At 44.8% G+C, this 20,847-nt stretch overlaps 1 protein-coding gene and 1 long non-coding RNA gene across 3 annotated transcripts in view; one reads left to right on the forward strand and one right to left on the reverse strand.

The window, feature by feature from the left end:
* The first annotated feature begins 974 nt into the window (after positions 1–974).
* slc2a2 (solute carrier family 2 member 2) overlaps positions 975–20,847 on the forward strand; it is a 48,532-nt gene continuing 28,659 nt past the window's right edge. For both annotated transcript variants that reach the window (XM_048604775.1, XM_048604773.1), the window contains exons 1-5: positions 975–1,244; positions 6,305–6,400; positions 17,228–17,421; positions 18,347–18,471; positions 20,283–20,398. In XM_048604775.1, the coding sequence (XP_048460732.1) occupies positions 1,209–1,244; positions 6,305–6,400; positions 17,228–17,421; positions 18,347–18,471; positions 20,283–20,398 (567 nt within the window). In that variant the 5' untranslated portion in view covers positions 975–1,208. The remainder of the gene's footprint in view (positions 1,245–6,304; positions 6,401–17,227; positions 17,422–18,346; positions 18,472–20,282; positions 20,399–20,847) is intronic.
* The window catches only part of LOC125484751, a 62,135-nt gene continuing 61,335 nt past the window's right edge, over positions 20,048–20,847 (reverse strand). Inside the window, exon 3 of the long non-coding RNA XR_007263566.1 lies at positions 20,048–20,427. This is a non-coding gene — a long non-coding RNA (uncharacterized LOC125484751). The remainder of the gene's footprint in view (positions 20,428–20,847) is intronic.

A 20,847-nucleotide genomic window follows, 5' to 3' on the forward strand; every position in this document is an offset into this window, starting at 1 on the left:
AATTTATTTTCCCTCATCAGTTGCTGTTAGCTGTTGCTTTTAACCAAAAAATTGGCATGGTGCCTCAGTGGTTAGCACTACTGCCTCACAACGCCAGGAAGCTGGTTTTGATTACATCCTCGGGTGACTATCTATGTGGAGTCTGCACATTGTCCCCATGTCTGCATGAGTTTCCTCCGAGTGCTGTAATTTCCTCCCACAGTCTAAAGATGTGCAGGTTAGGTGGATTGGCCATGCTAAATTGCCCATGGGATCTGCAGGAATGGGGTGGATCCGTGTGGGATGCTCTTGGGAGTGTAGTTGTGGACTCGATGGGCTGAATGGCCAGCTTCTACACTGTAAGGATTCTATTATAAGAATATACAAGTTACGAAGCAGCTACTCTGGGCCGCCTCTTCTAATTACTCACTGTCCCACTACCTTCATTACCCATGGCCCCACTCCCCTATTTCTCTCAATACCCACTCACTCATATGCCTCATTACACCCCCACTGCCATATCACCCCCTCTACTTCCCACATTACCCCTGCCCCAATTCTCTTTATTGTCCGCTCCCCTATTCCTCCCATTATTATACACTGCACCACATGCACTCTGTGGTTGTCATTCCTAACTTTACCACAAATCTGCCTGAACTCCGCTAAATGGATCATAACCGTTTAAGCACGGAACATTTCCTCCTCCTTGGCACCTCTGCTGCTGACTCGCACCAGCTGGTCATAGGTGCACGTTGGCACACTCAGATAGACATCTCAGATCCTCACTCAAACTCTCACTGACTAACAGCTCCCCAGTCCCGCCTCCCATAGGCTGGCTGACACGAACACACGCACAAACACACACAACACACACGCACGAATCAGTCATAACAAGGTGTAGAGCTGGATAACACAGCAGGCCAAGCAGCATTCGAAGAGCAGGAAGGCTGACGTTTCGGACCTAGACCCTTCAAGGCTTTCCTGCTCCTCTGATGCTGCTTGGCCTGCTGTGTTCATCCAGCTCTACACCTTGTTATCTCAGATTCTCCAGCATCGGCAGTTCCTACTATCTCCGCACGAATCAGTCGCTCGGTTGATGAGAGCCTGCTCCCCATGGAACTGCCCCTTTAAGATGTGAAAGTGGACGTCAGATAAATAGGGAGGATCCGGGTGGCAGAATCATCTTCTCGTTCATCCCGAGTTTTATCTCTCGGGATTCAGCATCGGGGATGGGGGAGAGCAGCACGGACGGGCGATCGGGGAAGGTAAGAGACAGTGAGAGACTGTACCATCGGTACCGGGCCCGGGACACCAGTGCGTTTATTGTAACCTGCTCCTGAGAACATGCGGGACCTGGCTCATTCCTCAGGGGAACCCTAGGAACTGAGCTGTACTCAGTCTTATCAGGAAGTTCTCCCCGATTCTTACACACACACACACCTCTTTCGGCTCACAGCCTTCCACCTGTTGTGAAATAACCCGGAATTTCGATAGTGCCTTTCACGTCCCAAATCACCAAGCTAATCGAGTATTTTCTTCAAGGGCTGGAACGTAATTGTTGGAACGAAAGAAACTTGGCAGCAAGTTTGTGCACAGCAAGCTCCCACAAACAGAAGCGTGATTGACTAAGGACAGAATGAATCAGAAACAGAAATTGCTGCAAAAGCTCCCGCGAAATCAGAGTTAACGTCTCGAGTCCAGTGACTCCACACATGCTGCCAGACCGGCTGAGCTTTTCCAGCAATTTCTGATTTACAGCATCCACAGTTCTTTCGGTTTTTATTCAGGATAGAATGCGGCTGAGATGACTTTAGTTCCACATCAGAAATCAAACGGGGCCCCATGTCCAAACCCAAAAAGACTCTTCTACAGTGCAACACATCCTCAGTACTGACCCTCCGACAGTGCAGTGCTCCCTCAGTACTGACCCTCCGACAGTGCAGCTTTCCTTCAGCACTGACCATCCGGCGGTTCTCCCTCAGTACTATCCGTCTTACAGTGCAGCGCTCCCTCAATACCGACTTTCGTACAGATCAGTTCTCTATCAGTGGTAACACTGTGACAGTGCAGTGCTCGCTCAGTACTGACTCTTCAACAGTGCAACATTCCCTGAATATGATACTTGTGTCCACTTTGTTATGTGTTCAAATCCCTGGAATGGGATTGCAACAAGACATTCTGATTCGGAGCCAAGGGGGATTGAAAGTGTTGTCCACAAGAGCAGGAAATGCAGAAAAATATGCCAGTTAAAACAACAAAAACTCTCGAGTGGGGAGTATTTACAAGAAAGAGGATTGCATTAATCTAACTGAATTTCAATAATTATAGATTCCCAGTCCAGAATGTTGCCAGTTACGTTCAGTCAAACGATTTTTGCTCATTTTGATGATTATCAAGGGAGATTTGGAATGATTTCTATTCGGCTGTATAATTTTCAGTTGTTGTTCTTGGGGATCACCTATAAATATCGATGCAGGTAACTGGGATCAGCAGTAAATATTAACCTATTCCTGGCAGTGCAAGAAACTCAGAAACACGGTCAACTCGGTTGTATGTTAAAAAAAAATCAAACAAACACGATCACTGAGAGTGTCAGTATTTATAAGGGGTGTGTGTCAGTATTTATAAATTTCTGACATTTGTGTCCGTGGTTCAGGGGGCGTGTGACAGTACTTTTAGGGGTGTCCGGGCCGTATGTCAATATTTTCAAGGGATCTTTGGGGAATGTATCAGTATTTACAGAGAATCGCAGAGCTAAGGTAATTTTTTTACAGGGGCTACCTGGGGAATGTGTCAGTATTTGCCAGGAGCCTCCGGGGAATAAATCAGCATTTACTGGGGATCCTGGGGCTAGTGTCAACATTTACAGGGGATCTCTAGCCTCTTTGTAGGTTACGTGGAACAATCCCTCTTCCGTACCTACACCGGCCCTAAACCCCACCTCTTCCTCCGTTACATTGATGACTGTATGGGCACCGCCTCGTGCTCCCACGAGGAGCTTGAACAGTTCATCCACTTCACCAACACCTTCCACCCCAACCTTAAGTTTACCTGGACCATCTCTAACACCTCTCTCCCCTTCCTGGACCTCTCTGTCTCCATATCGGGCAACCACCTAGAAACCGATATTCATTTCAAGCCCACCGACTCCCACAGCTACCTAGAATACTCCTCCTCCCACCCACCTTCCTGCAAAAATGCCATCCCCTATTCCCAATTCCTTCGCCTCCGCCGCATCTGCTCCCAGGATGAGGCATTCCACTCCCGTACATCCCAGTTGTCCTCGTTTTTCAAGGACCGTAACTTCCCCTCCTCGGTGGTCGAGAACGCCCTCAACCGTGTCTCCCACATCTCCCGCACCTCATCCCTCACACCCCGTCCACGCAATAAGAACCAAAAAAGAATCCCCCTCGTCCTCACGTACCACCCCACCAACCTCCGGATCCAACGCATCATCCTCCGACATTTTCGCCATCTGCAATCCGACCCCACCACCAAAGACATCTTTCCCTCCCCACCCTTATCTGCTTTCCGGAGGGACAACTCTCTCCGTGACTCCCTTGTCCGCTCCACACTCCCCTCCAGCTCCACCACACCCGGCACTTTTCCCTGCAACCGCAGGAAGTGCTACACCTGCCCCCATACCTCCTCCCTCACCCCCATCCCAGGCCCCAGAAGACTTTCCACATCAAGCAGATGTTCACCTGCACATCTGCCAATGTGGTATACTGCATCCGCTGTACCCGGTGTGGCTCCCTCTACATCGGGGAAACCAAGCGGAGGATCGGGGACCGCTTTGCAGAACACCTACGCTCGGTTCGCAATAAACAACTGCACCTCCCAGTCGCGAACCATTTCAACTCCCCCTCCCATTCCTCAGACAACATGTCCATCCTGGGCCTCCTGCAGTGCCACAACGATGCCACCCGAAGGTTGCAGGAACAGCAACTCATATTCCGCTTGGGAACCCTGCAGCCCAATGGTATCAATGTGGATTTCACAAGTTTCAAAATCTCCCCTCCCGCATCCTAAAACCAGTCCAGCTCGTCCCTGCCTCCCAAACCTGTTATTCCTCCCACCTATCCCCTCCTCCCACCTCAAGCCGCACCTCCATCTCCTACCGACCAACCTCATCCCGCCCCCTTGAACTGTCCGTCCTCCCTGGACTGACCTATCCCCTTCCTAACTCCCTACCTACACTCACCTTTACTGGCTCCATCCCCGCCTCTTCGACCTGTTTGTTTCCTCTCCACCTATCCTCTCCTCTATCCCTCTTCTATCCGCCTCCCACTCTCTCCCTATTTATTTCAGAACTCCCTTCCCCTCCCCCTTTTCTGATGAAGGGTCTAGGCCCGAAACGTCAACCTCTCTGCTCCTATGATGCTGCTTGGCCTGCTGTGTTCATCCAGCCCTGCACCTTGCTGTCTAGCATATGTGTCAGTATTTATTGACAGTACAAAGGCGTCATTGGATATCTAAATTGTTTATTGGCATTTTCTAATTCCTTTGTGAGTTGTCCGCAACCAGCTGACCAAGTTTGAAAGTTTACTTTTCACAAATCCATAGAATCTCTTACAGTGTGGAAACAGGCTCTTCAGCCCAACAAGTCCATAGCGACCCTCAGACCCATTCCCCATAACCCATAACCCCACATCATCTACACATCCCTGAACACTACGGGGCAATTTAGCATGGCCAATCCACCTAGCCTGCAGATCTTTGGACTGTGGGAGGAAACCGGAGCACCCGGAAGAAACCCACACAGACACAGGGAGAACGTGCAAACTCCACACAGACAGTCGCTCGTGGTTGGGGGGGAAGAATTGAACCCGAGCCTCTGGCGCTGTGAAGCAGGAGTGCTAACCAGTGAGCCACTGAGCCGCCTTAAATGTTCCTCTGATTTTCTGTTTCTCCCATACCAAAAGTGCTGACAATGTCCACCATGTCCACTCCTTGACCATAGGGTAAAGGTATCAGAAGTATTGCCTGTCCCGGATCTTTACCTGGATGGATCGTATTGGTGGGCAGTGGGGCTAGGAAATGTTAATGTCTACTGCAGAGGTCAGTGGGCAGTCTTTGGAGGGTAGGGAGGGATTTGTGGGTAGGTGGGGAAGTTCACCTTTCTCCCTTGGCCCTGTGGTGATGACGTGTCACCATTCAGCCTGAGAAATATAACTTTAACATCGTGAACGTGGGATCAGTGAATACAGCACAGTTAACATTGAGAGACATTGTTGGTGACATTGCACGTGTTCCATTGCCCGGCTGATCGCATTGTGCCTTTTAAATGTTAAAATGACTGCAAGGTAGATTCTGTCAATCGACAAAAGCAAGAAGGAAACAGTTGATTTGATCCATACCTGGAATATTTCAGTTTGTTTGATCTGTAGCAGCCAAGGCTGGTGAAACTACAAAATCGTGAGTCAGCAAGTATTTGGAAGACAACTTGAAGCTTCCTTCCCTTTAGTCCATACCTTCCATTCCATTCCTACCTTTAGTCCTCCCCTTGTTTCTAATTCCCTCCCTTCAGTGTTTCCTTCTCTCCAATTCTCTCCCTTCAGTCTTCCCCTCCCATCCCTTCCCTCATTCCTTCTATCTGCTCCCAGTTCATCGCCTCATTCTTCAGCTTTGCTTTTAATCCTTCCCCTCATACACCCATCCTCTCCAGTTCCCACCCCTCAGTTCTTCCCCTTACCTGCCAAACTCTCCACCCAGTCCTTCCCTCCCATTCCTTCCTTCTTTTCCTTCTCTCTGTTCTCAGTCCCTCCCCTCTTCCCTTAGCTTTGCTTCCATTCTGTCTCCCCGCCTCCTCATTCTCTCCCTCTCCTCCCGCCCTACTGCTCATTTCTTCACCTCTACCCACTCTCTTTCCTCATTCCTCATCTTCCCTCCCATTCCTTTCCCTCATTCCTCACCTCCTGTTCCATTGTCTCCTTTGCCTACCCTACCGTCCTGTAAAAGTGCTTTTGGTAATCATGCTGTTGATGACTGATTCTCAGCGCTAGTCAGGCAGCATTTATTGCCCATCCCTAATTACCCAGAGGGCAGTTAAGAGTCAAACACATTGCTGCAGGTCTGCAGTCACATCTGGGCTAGACCAGGTATGGACAGCAATTTCCTTCCCTAAAGGACATTAGTGAACCAGATGGGTTTTTCCTGACAATCGACAATGGATTCATGGTCATCATTAGACTCATTAATTCCAGATATTTATTGAATTTAAATTGCACCATCTGCCATGGCAGGATTCAAATCTGGGTCAGCAGAACATTATCTGGGTCTCTGGGTTGTCTCTAACTTGTGGTTTTTCACCATCTTCTTTCAGGAACTGACAGGATTGCTATTTCTGTCTGTCATTGCAGCAGTGCTTGGCTCACTACAATTTGGTTATGGACTCGGCGTTATCAATGCACCCCAGGCGGTAAGATTTCTCATCAATGTAATTCGTGGATGCCTCACCCTTGTCCTGTTGTCCTATGAAACCAAAATTTTGCATTTCTGTGGCACCCTTCAGGACCTCAGAATGTCCAAGCGCTTTGCAACCAATGAAGTGTATTGACTTTGAAGTGCAGTGAATGTGGTGGCCATTTCATGTTCCCACAAATGGCAATGCGTTAATGACCAGATCATCTATTTTTCATAGATTCACTACAGTGTGGAAACAGGCCCTTCAGCCCAACAAGTCCATACCAACCCTTGGAGCATCCCACTATAGCCCCACTAAGCTACACATCCCTGAACACTATGGGCAATTTAGCATGGCCAATTCGCCTAACCTGCACATTTTTGGACTGTGGGAGGAATCCGGGGCACCTGGAGGAAACCCACGCAGACACGGGGAGAATGTGCAAACTCAACACAGAAAGTTGCCTGAGGGTGGACTTTAAATTGATGTTTGTTGAAGGATAAATATTGGCCAGGACACCAACAACAATTTCCATTTATTTGCACCTTTAATTTGATAAAACATCTTAAAATTATTCACTGGAGCTTTATCAAACTAAATTTTCAACCAAACCACCTACTAGGACAGATGATCAAACATTTGGTCACAGCGGTAGGTTTTAAAGATTGTGTTAAAACAGGAGGTAGTGAGGTTGGATGGTGAGTACGGAGGAAATTCTTTTTTTTTGGTTTATTCATTCACAGGATGAGGGCATTGCTAGCCAGGCAATATTTATTGCCCATCCCTAATTACCCAAAGGGCAGGTAAGAGTCAAACACATTGCTGTGGGTTTGGAGTCACATCTGGGCCAGACCAGGTATGGATAGCTATTTCGTTCCCTAAAGGATATTAGTGAACCAGATGGGTTTTTCCTGACAATCGACAATGAACTCATGGTCATCATTAGACTCATTAATTCCAGATATTTATTGAATTCAAATTGCACCATCTGCCATGGCGGGATTCAAATCTGGGTCAGCAGAACATTATCAGGGTCTCTGGGCTAACAGTCCAGTGATAATACTACTAGGCCATCACCTCACTCTTATTCCAGAGCTCAGGATTTTGGTGACTGAAGGCACAGCTGCCAATGGGAAAAGAGTTAAAAGTTAGAGATAAGCAAGAGGCCAGAATTGGAAAAGATCTCAGAGGAATGTGGGCTGGAGGAGATGGCAAAGGTAGAGAGGTTTGTGACCAAGGATGATTTGAAAATGAGTTTGAAAAGTTTAAAATTGGGCTGGTGTCCCTTGTTCTTCTTTGAGCAATGCTGTGTGATCATTTCTGGTCACCAAGAGGGAAGATGGGGTCCTCAGGCTAATAACTCAGCCAAAAGACTGCCCTATTTACAATGCAGCATTCCTTCAATACCACATCAGATTTCGTCCTCAAGGTACAGACTCACTGAGCTACAGCTTTATTTATGAGAGATATGGGAGCATTTTTGTTACATTCATGAGGTTCCCTTATCAGAGTGAAATGGAGACTGTGACCTTTGGCCATTTCCCTATATCACTTGGGGATGAAGAAAGGAATGGCAATCCCATTTGTTGTTTAGATACTGTGAAAGATGTTGTTCAAGTTGTCTTGTTACTAATTTACTGGAAACCAGCCCACATTTTCCTGTCTTCTTATAAGTTAATTAAACATAATTGATCGTCATCAAGGCTAACACATGGACACACGTAAGAACCAAACATAGGAACAGGAGTAAGTCATTCAGCCTTTCAAACCTGCTCCATCATTCAATAAGGTCATGGCTGATCCCGTTGTGATCTCGCTGCACTTTCTTGTCCACGTTCAGTAGCCATGACTCACTTGTCTATCAAAAACTATTTAACTCAGCCTTGAGTAAATTTAAAGACCCAGTCTCCACTATCCTCTAGGGAAGGGAATTCACACTCCATTGACCCTCTGAGAAAAGTCATTTCTCCTCATCTCAGTATTAAAAGGGGGCCCTCATATCCTTAAATATTGTTGCCTCGTTTAAGTCTCCCAACCAAGAGTTTTAAACCACCTGTTCTCTGAGGTGAGTTTAAAACATTTAACAGCACAATTTTTCAGAGGACTAGACAGATTCTCTCTGATGCTCTGGCCAAAAGTTATCCTTCCAGCAATAACACCTAAACAGTTTACCTGATCGCTATCTAATTGCTGTTTCTGGGAAATTGTTACATACAAATTGGGTGCCATATTTCCTGTATTATCACAGAGATTACATTTCCAAAAAAAGGTACTTGATTGTCTGTAGAATGCTTTCGTTATGTTGCCTGATTTTTTGAAAAACCACATTGAACTGGACTTTAGCAAGGCCTTTGACAAGATCCCTTTAGGAAGACTGATAAGAAGGTGAAGTCACAGGGGATCCGTGGTGAGGTGGTAAGATGGATACAGGTGGTGATGGCCTTGTGGTATTACCATTAGATTGTTAATCCAGAGATGTAGGAAATGTTCTGTGCGCCTGGGTTCAAATCCTGCAACAGTGAAGTTTGAAACCAGCAAAAATCTGGAATTAAGACTGTAATGATGACCATGAATCCATTGTCAATTGTCAGAAGAAGCCATCTGGTTCATGAATGTGCTTTAGGGAGGGAAGCTCACATCCTTATCTGGTCTGGCTTACATGTGACTCCAGACACTGTGGTTGACTCTTAACTGCCTTCTGGGCAATTAGGGATGGGTAATAAATGCTGGCTTGGCCAGCAGCATCCTCATCTGTGAATGAATAAAAGAAGAAGACAGAAAGTAGTGGTGGAAAGGTGTTTTTCTGACTGGAGATCTGTGACCAGTAGTGTTCTGCAGGGATCAGTGCTGGGATGCCAGATGTTTGTAATATATACAAATTATTTGGAGGAGAATGTAGGTGGTCGGATTAGCAAGCTTGCAGAAGACACAAAGATTGGAGGAGCTGCGGTTAGTGAGCAGGATTGTCAGAGGATACAGCAGCACACAGAGAGGCCAGAAGCCTGGATGGAGAAATGACAGATGGAATTTAATCTGGACAAATGCAAGGTGATGGAATTGGGAAAGTCTAATATAGGAGGGAAGTATACAGTAAATGAATGGCAGAACCCTTAGAAGTATTAACATACAGATGGATCTAAGTGTACAGGTTCACAGTTGCCTGAAAGTGGCAATACAAGTAGATAAGGTGGTCAAATGGTGTATGGCATGCTTGCCTTCACCAGTTGGAGCATATAGTATAAATATTGGTAAGTCATGTTGCAGTTGTATAGAACTTTACTTAGGCCACATTTGGAATATTGCAGATAACAAGGTGTAGAGCTGGATGAACACCGCAGGCCAAGCAGCATCAGAGGAGCAGGAAAGCTGATGTTTCGGGTGGAGACCCTTCTACAGAAATTGCAAACAGTTCTGGTTGCCACACTTCTGAATGGATGTGGAGGCTTTGTAGAAAGTACAGAAAAACATTACCAGGATGTTGCCTGGTTCGGAAGGTATTAGCTATGAGGAGAGATTGGACAAACTTGGTTATTTTCACTTGAAATTCGGAAGCTGGTAGAAGTTTACAAAATTTTGAGAGGCATGGTTAAAATGGATGGTGAGAATCTTTTACCCAGGATAGAAATGTCAATTACCGGGGGACATAGATTGAATGTAAAAGGGGGAATTAAAAGTTTAAAGGAGATGTGAGAGGCAAGTTTTTTTTACATGGAGTGTGGTAAGTGCCTGGGATTTGCTGCCAGTGTAGGTGATAAAAGTAGATGCAATCGCAAAATTTAAGAGTTTTGTCAGATACATGAGTAGGCAGGGAATAGTGAGATACACACTGCATGGAGGCAAAAATCTTTTACTTTAGGAAGGTGTCATGTACTGGCGAAGGTGGGCCAAAAGGCCTGTTCCTATGCTGTACTGTTCTTTGTTCTTTGATTTCAGCTGGCCATAAAAAAGGGGAAAATGTATCTTTTAAAGCAAAAGATCATCCAAGAGATGAATGTGGTGGACTTATCACTGTGTGAGTCATAATGGTAGTCTGTCTCATTCAACTCACTCCGATTCTGGCTTTACTCCCTTCCCTCTCCAACGCTGTTCAGCTCTTCCTGGCTCCAGATCACTTGGCCTCATGATCCCAAATGATAATTCTCTTGTTGAATCTCCCAGTTTCCAGCTTCCCCCTTTGAGTCTCTCATTTTCTCATTTACCCTCTCAGGCATTTGTTTCCACACATCCCTGTGTTAACCTCCTGATCTCTTACACCCCTTTCTGACATTCTTGAATTCACTCTATATCCTTGAAAACACCAAATCCTGTTGAAAAGACCAATACTCATATGTTGAATTATGCAAATGACTTTCAGGAATTTATAAGTTTTATTGTACGACAGTTTCCACCTTTTCCTTCTTGACCCTTTCCCTGTCTGGAAACCAAGTCTCCATCGGGAAAGAACCCAGCTTTTTTTTATTGTTATTGACAAAGGGGGTCACTGGAGGATGAGAGAGTAAAACAGAAAGCAATGGTGCTCCAAGCAAAAACCAAGGGAGTACCAGCAAAGGAGTACCTTGACATAAAACAATGATAGCTGTGAACAAAGAATGCAGCTCTGTATTTTTTTAGATACTTTTAATCAATCTGATCTAACATATCTCTGGATCGGGTGGTAGGGGTGGTAGAGGAGGTAGGGATGCTAACAATGCACTACAGGCAGCTCTTTTTTTAAGTTTATTTTAAAAACCGCACCAGTAAATCACCCATTAAAGTAACTAACTGAATAACTAATACTGCCGACCAGGTGGAATCTAACAATAACAATAAACAAAAAATGGAGGAAGACAAGGGAGGGAATTAAATGAAAATAATATTGGAGGGGGAGAAAATGCACTCCAACCCCATGTTGCCATGAACCCAGCTCTTAACACAGTCCATAAAGCATTACTTGTTCTCAAGTTCTGAGTTCTGAGGAAGGGCCACCGGACCCGAAACATTAACTCTGTTTTCTCCTTCACAGATGCTGCCAGACCTGCTGACCTTTTCCAGCAACTTTGTTTTTATTACTTGTTCTCAGTCAGCTCTTCTGATTGATTCTTAAAGAGACTTGCATTTCTAACACTGATAAATCCCTCACTCCCCTCTCTCAGGCTTCTAATCCCAACTCCTATCGCTCTCACATTTCTGATTCCCCAATTGATTGATTAACATTTCCAATGCCCCTGCTTCCCTCCCTTAGCTTTTTCAATTCTATTTCAGTCACCGATATAAGATCTTGTAGGTGGGCTGGTGGATTCCTTTCTCAGATTCTTTTTCCTGGAAAATAGAATTATTTTAGAAGAGAATGAGTCTTCTGCAGTTTTACATGGTCCACCAGCTATTGAACTCCAAGAACTGGAGATACCGAAAGACACGCCATTGCTGTCAGCAACTCCTTTAATCACAATCTGATTCATACCTAGGCAGTAATTACAAGTTGAGTTTGCCCTGCAGCAAGTTAGGTTTGATTTAAGTTTAGCAATTGCACAGCTTTCTTTGACACTAATATTCCACCTCTACTCTTCCAATGGAATTCTGTCTTTTGTGAACATATAAAGAATGCAATACATCATTACTGATAATGAAATCATTAAGGGTGAAACTGTGAGACATCCAGGAGTCTTGGTGACTCCAGCACTAAAACATGTCAAATCAATTCAGAGCAATATTATTGAGAAGAAGAACAGGGATGTCCTGGCACAATATCTATTATTCAACCTTCCAGGAAAGGAGAAGATAGGCTGCCTGGTCATTATTTTACTGCTGGATGAACACAGCAGGCCAAGCAGCATCATAGGAACAGTGAGGCTGCCGTTTCGGGTCTAGACCCTTTATCAGAAATGGGGGAGGGGAAGGGGGTTCTGAAATAAATAGAGAGAGGGGGGAGGTGGATAGAAGATGGATAGAGGAGAAGATAGGTGGAGAGGAAACAGACAGATCAAAGAGGCAGGGATGGAGCCAGTAAAGGTGAGTGTAGGTGGGGAGACTTATCTGCTTTCCGGAGGGACCACTCTCTCCGTGACTCCCTGGTCCGTTCCACACTCCCCTCCAGCCCCACCACACCCGGCACTTTTCCCTGCAACCGCAGGAAGTGCTACACCTGCCCCCATACCTCCTCCCTCACCCCCATCCCAGGCCCCAAGAAGACTTTCCACATCAAGCAGATGTTCACCTGCACATCTGCTAATGTGGTATACTGCATCCGCTGCACCCGTTGCGGCCTCCTCTATGTCGGGGAAACCAAGCGGATGCTTTGGGACCGCTTTGCAGAACACCTATGCTCGGTTCGCAGTAAACAACTGCACCTCCCAGTCGCGAACCATTTCAACTCCCCCTCCCATTCCTCAGACGACATGTCCATCCTGGGCCTCCTGCAGTGCCACAACGATGCCACCCGAAGGTTGCAGGAACAGCAACTCATATTCCGCTTGGGAACCCTGCAGCCCAATGGTATCAATGTGGATTTCACAAGCTTCAAAATCTTCCCTCCCCCTACCGCATCCCAAAATCAGCCCAGCTCGTCCTCGCCTCCCTAACCTGTTCTTCCTCCCAACTATCCCCTCCTCCCACCTCAAGCCACACCCCCATTTCCTACCTACTAACCTCATCCCGCCCCCTTGACCTGTCCGTCCTCCCTGGACTGACCTATCTCCTCCCTACCTCCCCACCTACACTCACCTTTACTGGCTCCATCCCCGCCACTTTGACCTGTCTGTTTCCTCTCCACCTATCTTCTCCTCTATCCATCTTCTATCCGCCTCCCCCTCTCTCCCTATTTATTTCAGAACCCCCTTCCCCTCCCCCATTTCTGAAGAAGGGTCTAGGCCTGAAACGTCAGCCTTACTGCTCCTATGATGCTGCTTGGCCTGCTGTGTTCATCCAGCTCTGCACCTTGTTGTCTCAGATTTTCCAGCATCTGCAGTTCCTACTATCTCTGATATTATTTTACTGCTGTTTGCAGACGCTTGGTTCCATTATAATAGTGACTTCAAAACACAGGTCATTAGCTGTAAAACACTGGGGTGTTGAAGACATTAAATTCTCTGATAGTCAAGGGTACTGTGACCAAAATAAGTCAGCACAATTTGTAAGTGTGTGGGCACTACTTGCAAGGCCAACAATTATTTTCCATCCTTAGTTCACTTTGTAGAGATGATGAACCTTCTTCCTGAACCATTACACACTCTGTAGTTTTCCACGGAAGTTATTCAGTCCATTCAGTTTTCAGACCCCGCTAGTGCCTCGAATGCAAGTAAATATAGAATGTATGTGTAAAAGATGTTTTTGGTTTGTTTGGATGGAGTCAAAGTCCAATTTTTTTTGTTTCCTTGATATGCTACTGTAAGAACCGAACTGCATTTATATGAACTGAACTGCACTGTATATATACAAAGATTTTTTTTTATGTATAAAGCATACTTTTCAAATGAAGATCAGGGCCAGGGTTGGGAGAGTGTGCTGTCACTATTCTGTGTGGGGTGGAATTCCAGGATGTTTACAGAGTATTAGTGAATGAATTGGTAATGTACGCCCAAGTTGGAATCACATATGTGACTTTCATGGGAACTTGGAAGTGATGGTATTTCCTTGTTATTCTACGTTAGTGGAAGTGACAGGTTTGGGAGGAGTTCCTGAGCAAAGTTTAATGAGTTGCAGCATTAAACTGATGTAAATCAAATCAAGAAACATCAACTATGTGCTTTGTAATAAGAAATGACACAAAGCTCCCTTAACCCACCTCCCCAGCTCAGAAAATGAGAAAGTCATAGAATCTGTACAGTGTGGAAGCAGGCCATTCAGCCCATTAAGTCCACACTGACACTCCAAAGAGCATCCCACCCAGACCCAACCCCTACCCTATCTCTGCATTTACTATCTTAGACATAATGGACAATTTAGCATAGCCAATCCACCTGACCTGCACATCTATGAACTGTGGGAAGAAACCAGAGCAAACCCATACAGATACAGGGACAATGTGCAAACTCCGCTCAGACAGTCGCCCGAGGCTGGAATCAAACCTGGGTCCCTGGTGCTGTGAGGCAACAGTGCTAATCACTGAGCCACTGTCAAAACTGGGCAAAGTTAGAGATGTGCTTTAGCGATACTTTAGCGATGGAAAGGGATCGGTATATAACGCAGGGCAAGAGTTATAGCTGGGGGAAAGGCAATTATGAGGCGATGAGGCAAGATTTAGGATGCATAGGATGGAGAAGGAAACTGCAGGGGCTGGGCACAATTGAAATGTGGAGCTTGTTCAAGGAACAGCTACTGCGTGTCCTTGAGAAGTATGTACCTGTCAGGCAGGGAGGAAGTGGTCGAGCGAGGGAACCGTGGTTTACTAAAGAAGTTGAATCTCTTGTCAAGAGGAAGAAGGAGGCTTATGTAGAGATGAGGCGTGAAGGCTCAGTTAGGGCGCTTGAGAGTTACATGTTAAACAGGAAGGACCTAAAGAGAGAACTAAGAAGAGCCAGGAAGGGACATGAGAAGTCTTTAGCAGGTAGGATCAAGGAAAACCCTAAAGCTTTCTATAGGTATGTCAGGAATAAAAGAATGACGAGAGTAAGATTGGGGCCGGTCAAGGACAGTAGTGGGAAGTTGTGCGTGGAGTCCGAAGACATAGGAGAGGTGCTAAATGAATATTTTTCGTCAGTATTCACACAGGAAAAAGACAATGTAGTCGAGGAGAATACTGAGATACAGTCTATTAGACTAGACGGGATTGAGGTTCATAAGGAGGAGGTGTTAGCAATTCTGGAAGGTGTGAAAATAGATAAGTCCCCTGGGCCGGATGGGATTTATCCTAGGATTCTCTGGGAAGCTAGAGAGGAGATTGCAGAGCCTTTGGCTTTGATCTTTATGTCGTCATTGTCTTCAGGAATAGTGCCAGAAGACTGGAGACTAGCAAATGTTGTCCCCTTGTTCAAGAAGGGGAGTAGAGACAACCCTGGTAATTATAGACCAGTGAGCCTTACTTCGGTTGTGGGTAAAGTGTTGGAAAGGATTATAAGAGATAGGATTTATAATCATCTAGAAAGGAATAATTTGATTAGGGATAGCCAACACGGTTTTGTGAAGGGTAGGTCATGCCTCACAAACCTTATTGAGTTCTTTGAGAAGATGACCAAACAGGTGGATGAGGGTAAAGCGGTTGATGTGGTGTATTTGGATTTCAGTAAAGCGTTTGATAAGGTTCCCCATGGTAGGCTATTGCAGAAAATACGGAGGCATGGGATTGAGGGTGATTTAGCAGTTTGGATCAGAAATTGGCTAGCTGTAAGAAGACAGAGGGTGGTGGTTGATGGGAACTGCTGATCCTGGAGTTCAGTTACTACTGGTGTACCTCAAGGATTTGTTTTGGGGCTACTGCTGTTTGTCATTTTTATAAATGACCTGGATGAGGGCGTAGAAGGATGGGTTAGTAAATTTGCGGATGACACCAAAGTTGGTGGAGTTGTGGATAGTGCGGAAGGATGTTGCAGGTTACAGAGGGACATAGATAAGCTGCAGAGCTGGGCTGAGAGGTGGCAAATGGAATTTAATGCAGAAAAGTGTGAGGTGATTCACTTTGGAAGGAGTAACAGGAATACAGAGTACTGGGCTAATGGTAAGATTCTTGGTAGTGTGGATGAGCAGAAAAATCTCGGTGTCCATGTGCATAGATCACTGAAAGTTGCCACCCAGGTTGAGAGCGTTGTTAAGAAGGTGTACAGTATGTTAGGTTTTACTGGTGGAGGGATTGAGTTTCGGAGCCATGAGGTCATGTTGCAGCTGTACAAAACTCTGGTGCGGCCGCACTTGGAGTATTGCGTACAGTTCTGGTCACCGCATTATAGGAAGGATGTGGAAGCATTGGAAAGGGTGCAGAGGAGATTTACCAGAATGTTGCCTGGTATGGAGGGAAGGTCTTATGAGGAAAGGCTGAGGGTCTTGAGGCTGTTTTCGTTAGAGAGAAGAAGGTTAAGAAGTGACTTGATAGAGACATACAAGATGATCAGAGGATTAGATAGGGTGGACAATGGGAGCCTTTTTCCTCGGATGGTGATGGCTAGCACGAGGGGACATAGCTTTAAATTGAGGGGTGATAGATATAGGACAGATGTCAGAGGTAGGTTCTCTACTCAGAGAGTAGTAAGGGCGTGGAATACCCTGCCTGCAAAAATAGTAGACTCGCCCACTTTAAGGGCATTTAAATGGTCATTGGATAAACATATGGATGATAATGGAATAGTTTAGGTTAGATGGGCTTCAGATTGGTTTCACAGGTCGGCGCAACATCGAGGGCCGAAGGGCCTGTACTGTGCTGTAATGTTCTATGTTCTATGTTCTATGTTCTGTGTGCAGGCATTGAGTAAATACAAAGGTTATGAAAAGAGGAGGGGGAGAAAGGACAAAAGGGAGATTTGATAGGAAAGAGGGAGGGCTGAAAGAGATTTAAAGTGATTTTCAAAAGAAGCAAATGTGAGGTGAGGAAAGACTTTTCACACAAGTGGTGAGGGTCTAGAATGCATTGCCTCGAAATGTGGTGGAGATAGGTTCAATTGAGAAATTCAAGAATGAATGGTAATTTAATTAGAAACAAAGTGCAAAGGCATAGGAGAAAGGCAGGAGAATGACACAAAATCATGATGCTCATTTGGAGTGCCAAAGCAGATACAATCGTCTGAATGACCTCCTTCTCCACCATAAAAATTCTACGATTTTCTGAAGAGGATGATGCAAAATGATATAGTAATGGAACTGATAAGCCAAAAGTAGATGGTTCTGGAGGAGGTGTGAGTGAAAAGAAAATAAGCAACATGGCTTTCTAATTCTTTGCAGATTATTGAGAAACATTATGCTCACATCCTCAACATTGACCAGAATGAGACAATGGCTGGCAATCTCACGCAATCACCCAACCCAGTCAAAGATCGCAGAATCATCATTTATTGGACTCTATCTGTCTCCATCTTCTGTATCGGTGGAATGTTTTCCTCATTTTTTGTTGGATGTCTAGCAGACAGGCTGGGCAGGTATGTATTTTGATCAAGTCACCATTGGAACTGAGAATATCTAGCCAATTTTCAACTGAACAGGATGAACTATAATTTTTACCGTCTTCCTTAAATTCCCCACTCTCCCAGAGATGGCAACACCCAAAATGATGTCATATTTTCAAAACAAATATTAAATTTAGCTTAAGTGTATATGAGTGAGAGAAGGGATGAAATAGTCTCCTTTTGAGTTCCTCATTATTGAACTCCATTAGAGAATGAGTAGGTCAAATGTTGAGTTTAGCTAGATATTTCTGCAGTTGAATAGCCAACACACATTGCCTTTGTTACTTTGTGAAAAATGTGAGGTTCCTTTTTACTTATTCATTCATGGGATGTGGGCATTGCTGGCTAAGCCAGCATTTATTGCCCAACCTTCAAAACTTAACATCAACTCACAGCAATTTCTTTTCCAACTTGTCCAATTGTGTTGTGTTTTCAAACATTTGGTCCTCTCTAAAGGAATGATTTAATAGAGATATTCAAAATAATTCTTTGTGCTTTGATTGAGTAATTAAGGACAAATTGCTTCCTGTGTCAGGAGGGCCAGTAGCCAGAGGGACACAGACTTAAGCTAATCAGCAAAAGAAAGACAGTGGGAAATTGAGGATTTTTAAAAAAATAAACAGTGTGATCTTGAACACCTACGTGGTCGAAGCAAATTCAATGAAAATGTGTTACGAGGCTTTGGGGATAGAATGGGGAATGGGAACCAATTGGACAGCTTTTCAAGCACAGGCATGGTGGGCCAAATAGCCTCCTGTTGTTGGTTCTATGAAAGCTCTTAGAACTGAACATGCAAAACCAATCTCTTGAACTGGGCTATATTCATCTCTCTGCAAATGGGGTGTTTAAATGGGATGATATTCAGAGAAATAACTTTAACATTTGATTCTTTTTCCAGACTGAAATCTATGTTAGCTATAAATATCCTTGCAATAGTTGGTGCCCTTCTCATGGGATTAGCCAAATTTGGCCCATCGCACATCCTCATCATTGCAGGACGGGCTATCACTGGAATTTACTGTGGTAAAGTATCAATATTATGAATGATTTTTCTTCTGTAACGAGCAACCTTGCTAATATCTGAATGGCCATTGAAAATTTCTTAATAACTTCCAACAGAGTGCCTTTGGGTATAAGGAAAACTTGCTGTGGATCTAGAGGAAGTGTCAAGTCACTCTGGAGTTTTGACATTTTATTATATAACTTTGAGCCCAATCAAGTAACCAATCAAATTTTTGCAGAAATGAAAAGCTTAGGGATTAAACTGTGCCAGACCATTTTGGTTGTGATTGAGAGTTAAGGGGAGATGTTTTTGTCCGTTGATTCCTTGAAAGCCAGCGTGGGCAGATGGAAGTGTAGGAACACAGGAACAGGAGGAGGCCATGTGGCCAATTGAGCTTCACGTGCCATTCCATTAGATCCAGATTGACCATTTACCTCTAATGCATTTTTCTGCACTATTCCTGTATTCCTTGATGTCATTACTATCCAGAAATTTGGATATTGGGGAGTGATGTTGAACAAGGTGACCTTGGCATGCAAGTTCAGAGATCCTTGAAAGTGGAATTGCCGGTAGACAGGATAGTGAAGAAGATGTTTGGTATGCTTGCCTTTATTGATCAGTGCATTGAGTATAGGAGTTGGGATGTCATATTGCGGCTGTACAGGACATTAATTAGGACACTTTTGGAATACTGTGTGTAATTCTGCTCTCTCTGCTATAGGAAAGATGTTGTTAAACTGGAAAGGGTGCAGAAAAGATTTAGAAGGATGTTGCTGGGGTTGGAGGGTTTGAGCTTTAGGGAGAGGCTGAATAGGCTGGGGCTATTTTCCATGGAGCTTCAGAGGCTGAGGGGTGACCTTATAGAGGTTGATAAAATCATGAAGAATATGGGTGAATAGTTGAGGTCATTTTCCCAGAGTGGGTGAGTCCAAAACAAGAGGGCATAGGTTTAAGGTGAGAGGGGCAACTTTTTCACACAGAGGGTGGTGCGTGTATGGAAAGAGCTGCCAGAGGAAGTGGTGGAGGCTGGTATAACTATAACATTTAAAGGTCAACTGGATGAGTATTATAAATAAGAAGGGTTTAGAGGGATATGGGCCAATTGCTGGCAAATGGGACTAGATTAATTTAGGATATCTGGTCAGCATGGATAATTTGGACCGAACGGACTGTTTCTGTGCTGTACCACGCTATGACTCTAAATCTGTTGATTTCTGTCTGCAATATATTTAATACTTTGAGCTTCAACATTTCCTTGGGCTGGAGAATTTCAAAGATTCACCATCCACTGATTGAAAAAAAAAGCCCTCCTTACCGCAGTCTTAAACAACCTACCCCTTATACCGAAACCATGCTCCTTGTTTTTATCCTCACCAGCCAGGAGAGACAACCTATTCACACCTACTGTGTCACACAATTCAACCTGAGCCTTTTGGTAAGAACTGGGATGTATCCTATTCACTGAAACCTCAGATTTTCATTTCTATCCATCAATGGAAATATAACCCAATGAGCAGAGGTTTTGCAAAGCAGGTGTCTAAGATCCTATGCCTGTGTTATATCTTGGCCATTAGATACCTCACTCTGTAGTCAGGAGAGATGGCCAGAAAAAGATTTTATTAAAAAAAGAAATAAGTTTCTCTTAAAGATCCTTTATCAGCCAGTAGATATGCCTGACTGAGACATGCTGTTGGAGCAATGAGCTGACACTTGGATCTTGTTGATATTGGCTTTGGCGCAGATTTCATCATGGGAATTCTTTAACTTTGGGTGCCATTGTTCTTTAAATGCTTCATTAAAAATCAGTCAAGCTGTTTTTCAACTCTTCTAGGGTTGACTTCAGGATTGGTGCCCATGTACATTGGAGAGATCTCACCCACCAGACTGCGAGGGGCCCTGGGCACCATGCACCAATTGGCCATCGTCACGGGTATCCTCCTCAGCCAGGTACAGCACTTCAAGAAGCTTTGTGCTCACTATGGAATTTAAGTCAGAAAAGCAATCATCATCAAGATTGATTAACCAGTTCTCTCAATTCAAACCTTACAACCCATAGTCACCACAGATGAGAAATTGCTTACTGTCAGAAACGATTCATTATAATTTATTTTGCTTTATTTCCTCTGGTGGGGTGGATGTTACTGACAGTGCCCATCCTTTGTTGCCCCTTGAGAAAGCAGTGGTGGAACTGCCTGAAGTGAAGATGCCCTCACATACTGCTACGTATTGAGTTATTGAATAATTACTGACTTGGGCAACACACAAGGAGACCATTCGGCCTGTGCCAATTGCCTCAGAGTTGAATTGATCTGTAAGGGCTAATTTTTGGCATGTTTCTAGAGTGTGGAGGTGCATGGTAGAGTTGAGGTAAAGACTGGTTTGGGTGCGATGTCAGG

Source organism: Rhincodon typus, chromosome 13 (genome assembly GCF_021869965.1).
Source record: "Rhincodon typus isolate 14 chromosome 13, sRhiTyp1.1, whole genome shotgun sequence".
Classification (NCBI taxonomy): Eukaryota; Metazoa; Chordata; class Chondrichthyes; order Orectolobiformes; family Rhincodontidae; genus Rhincodon; species Rhincodon typus.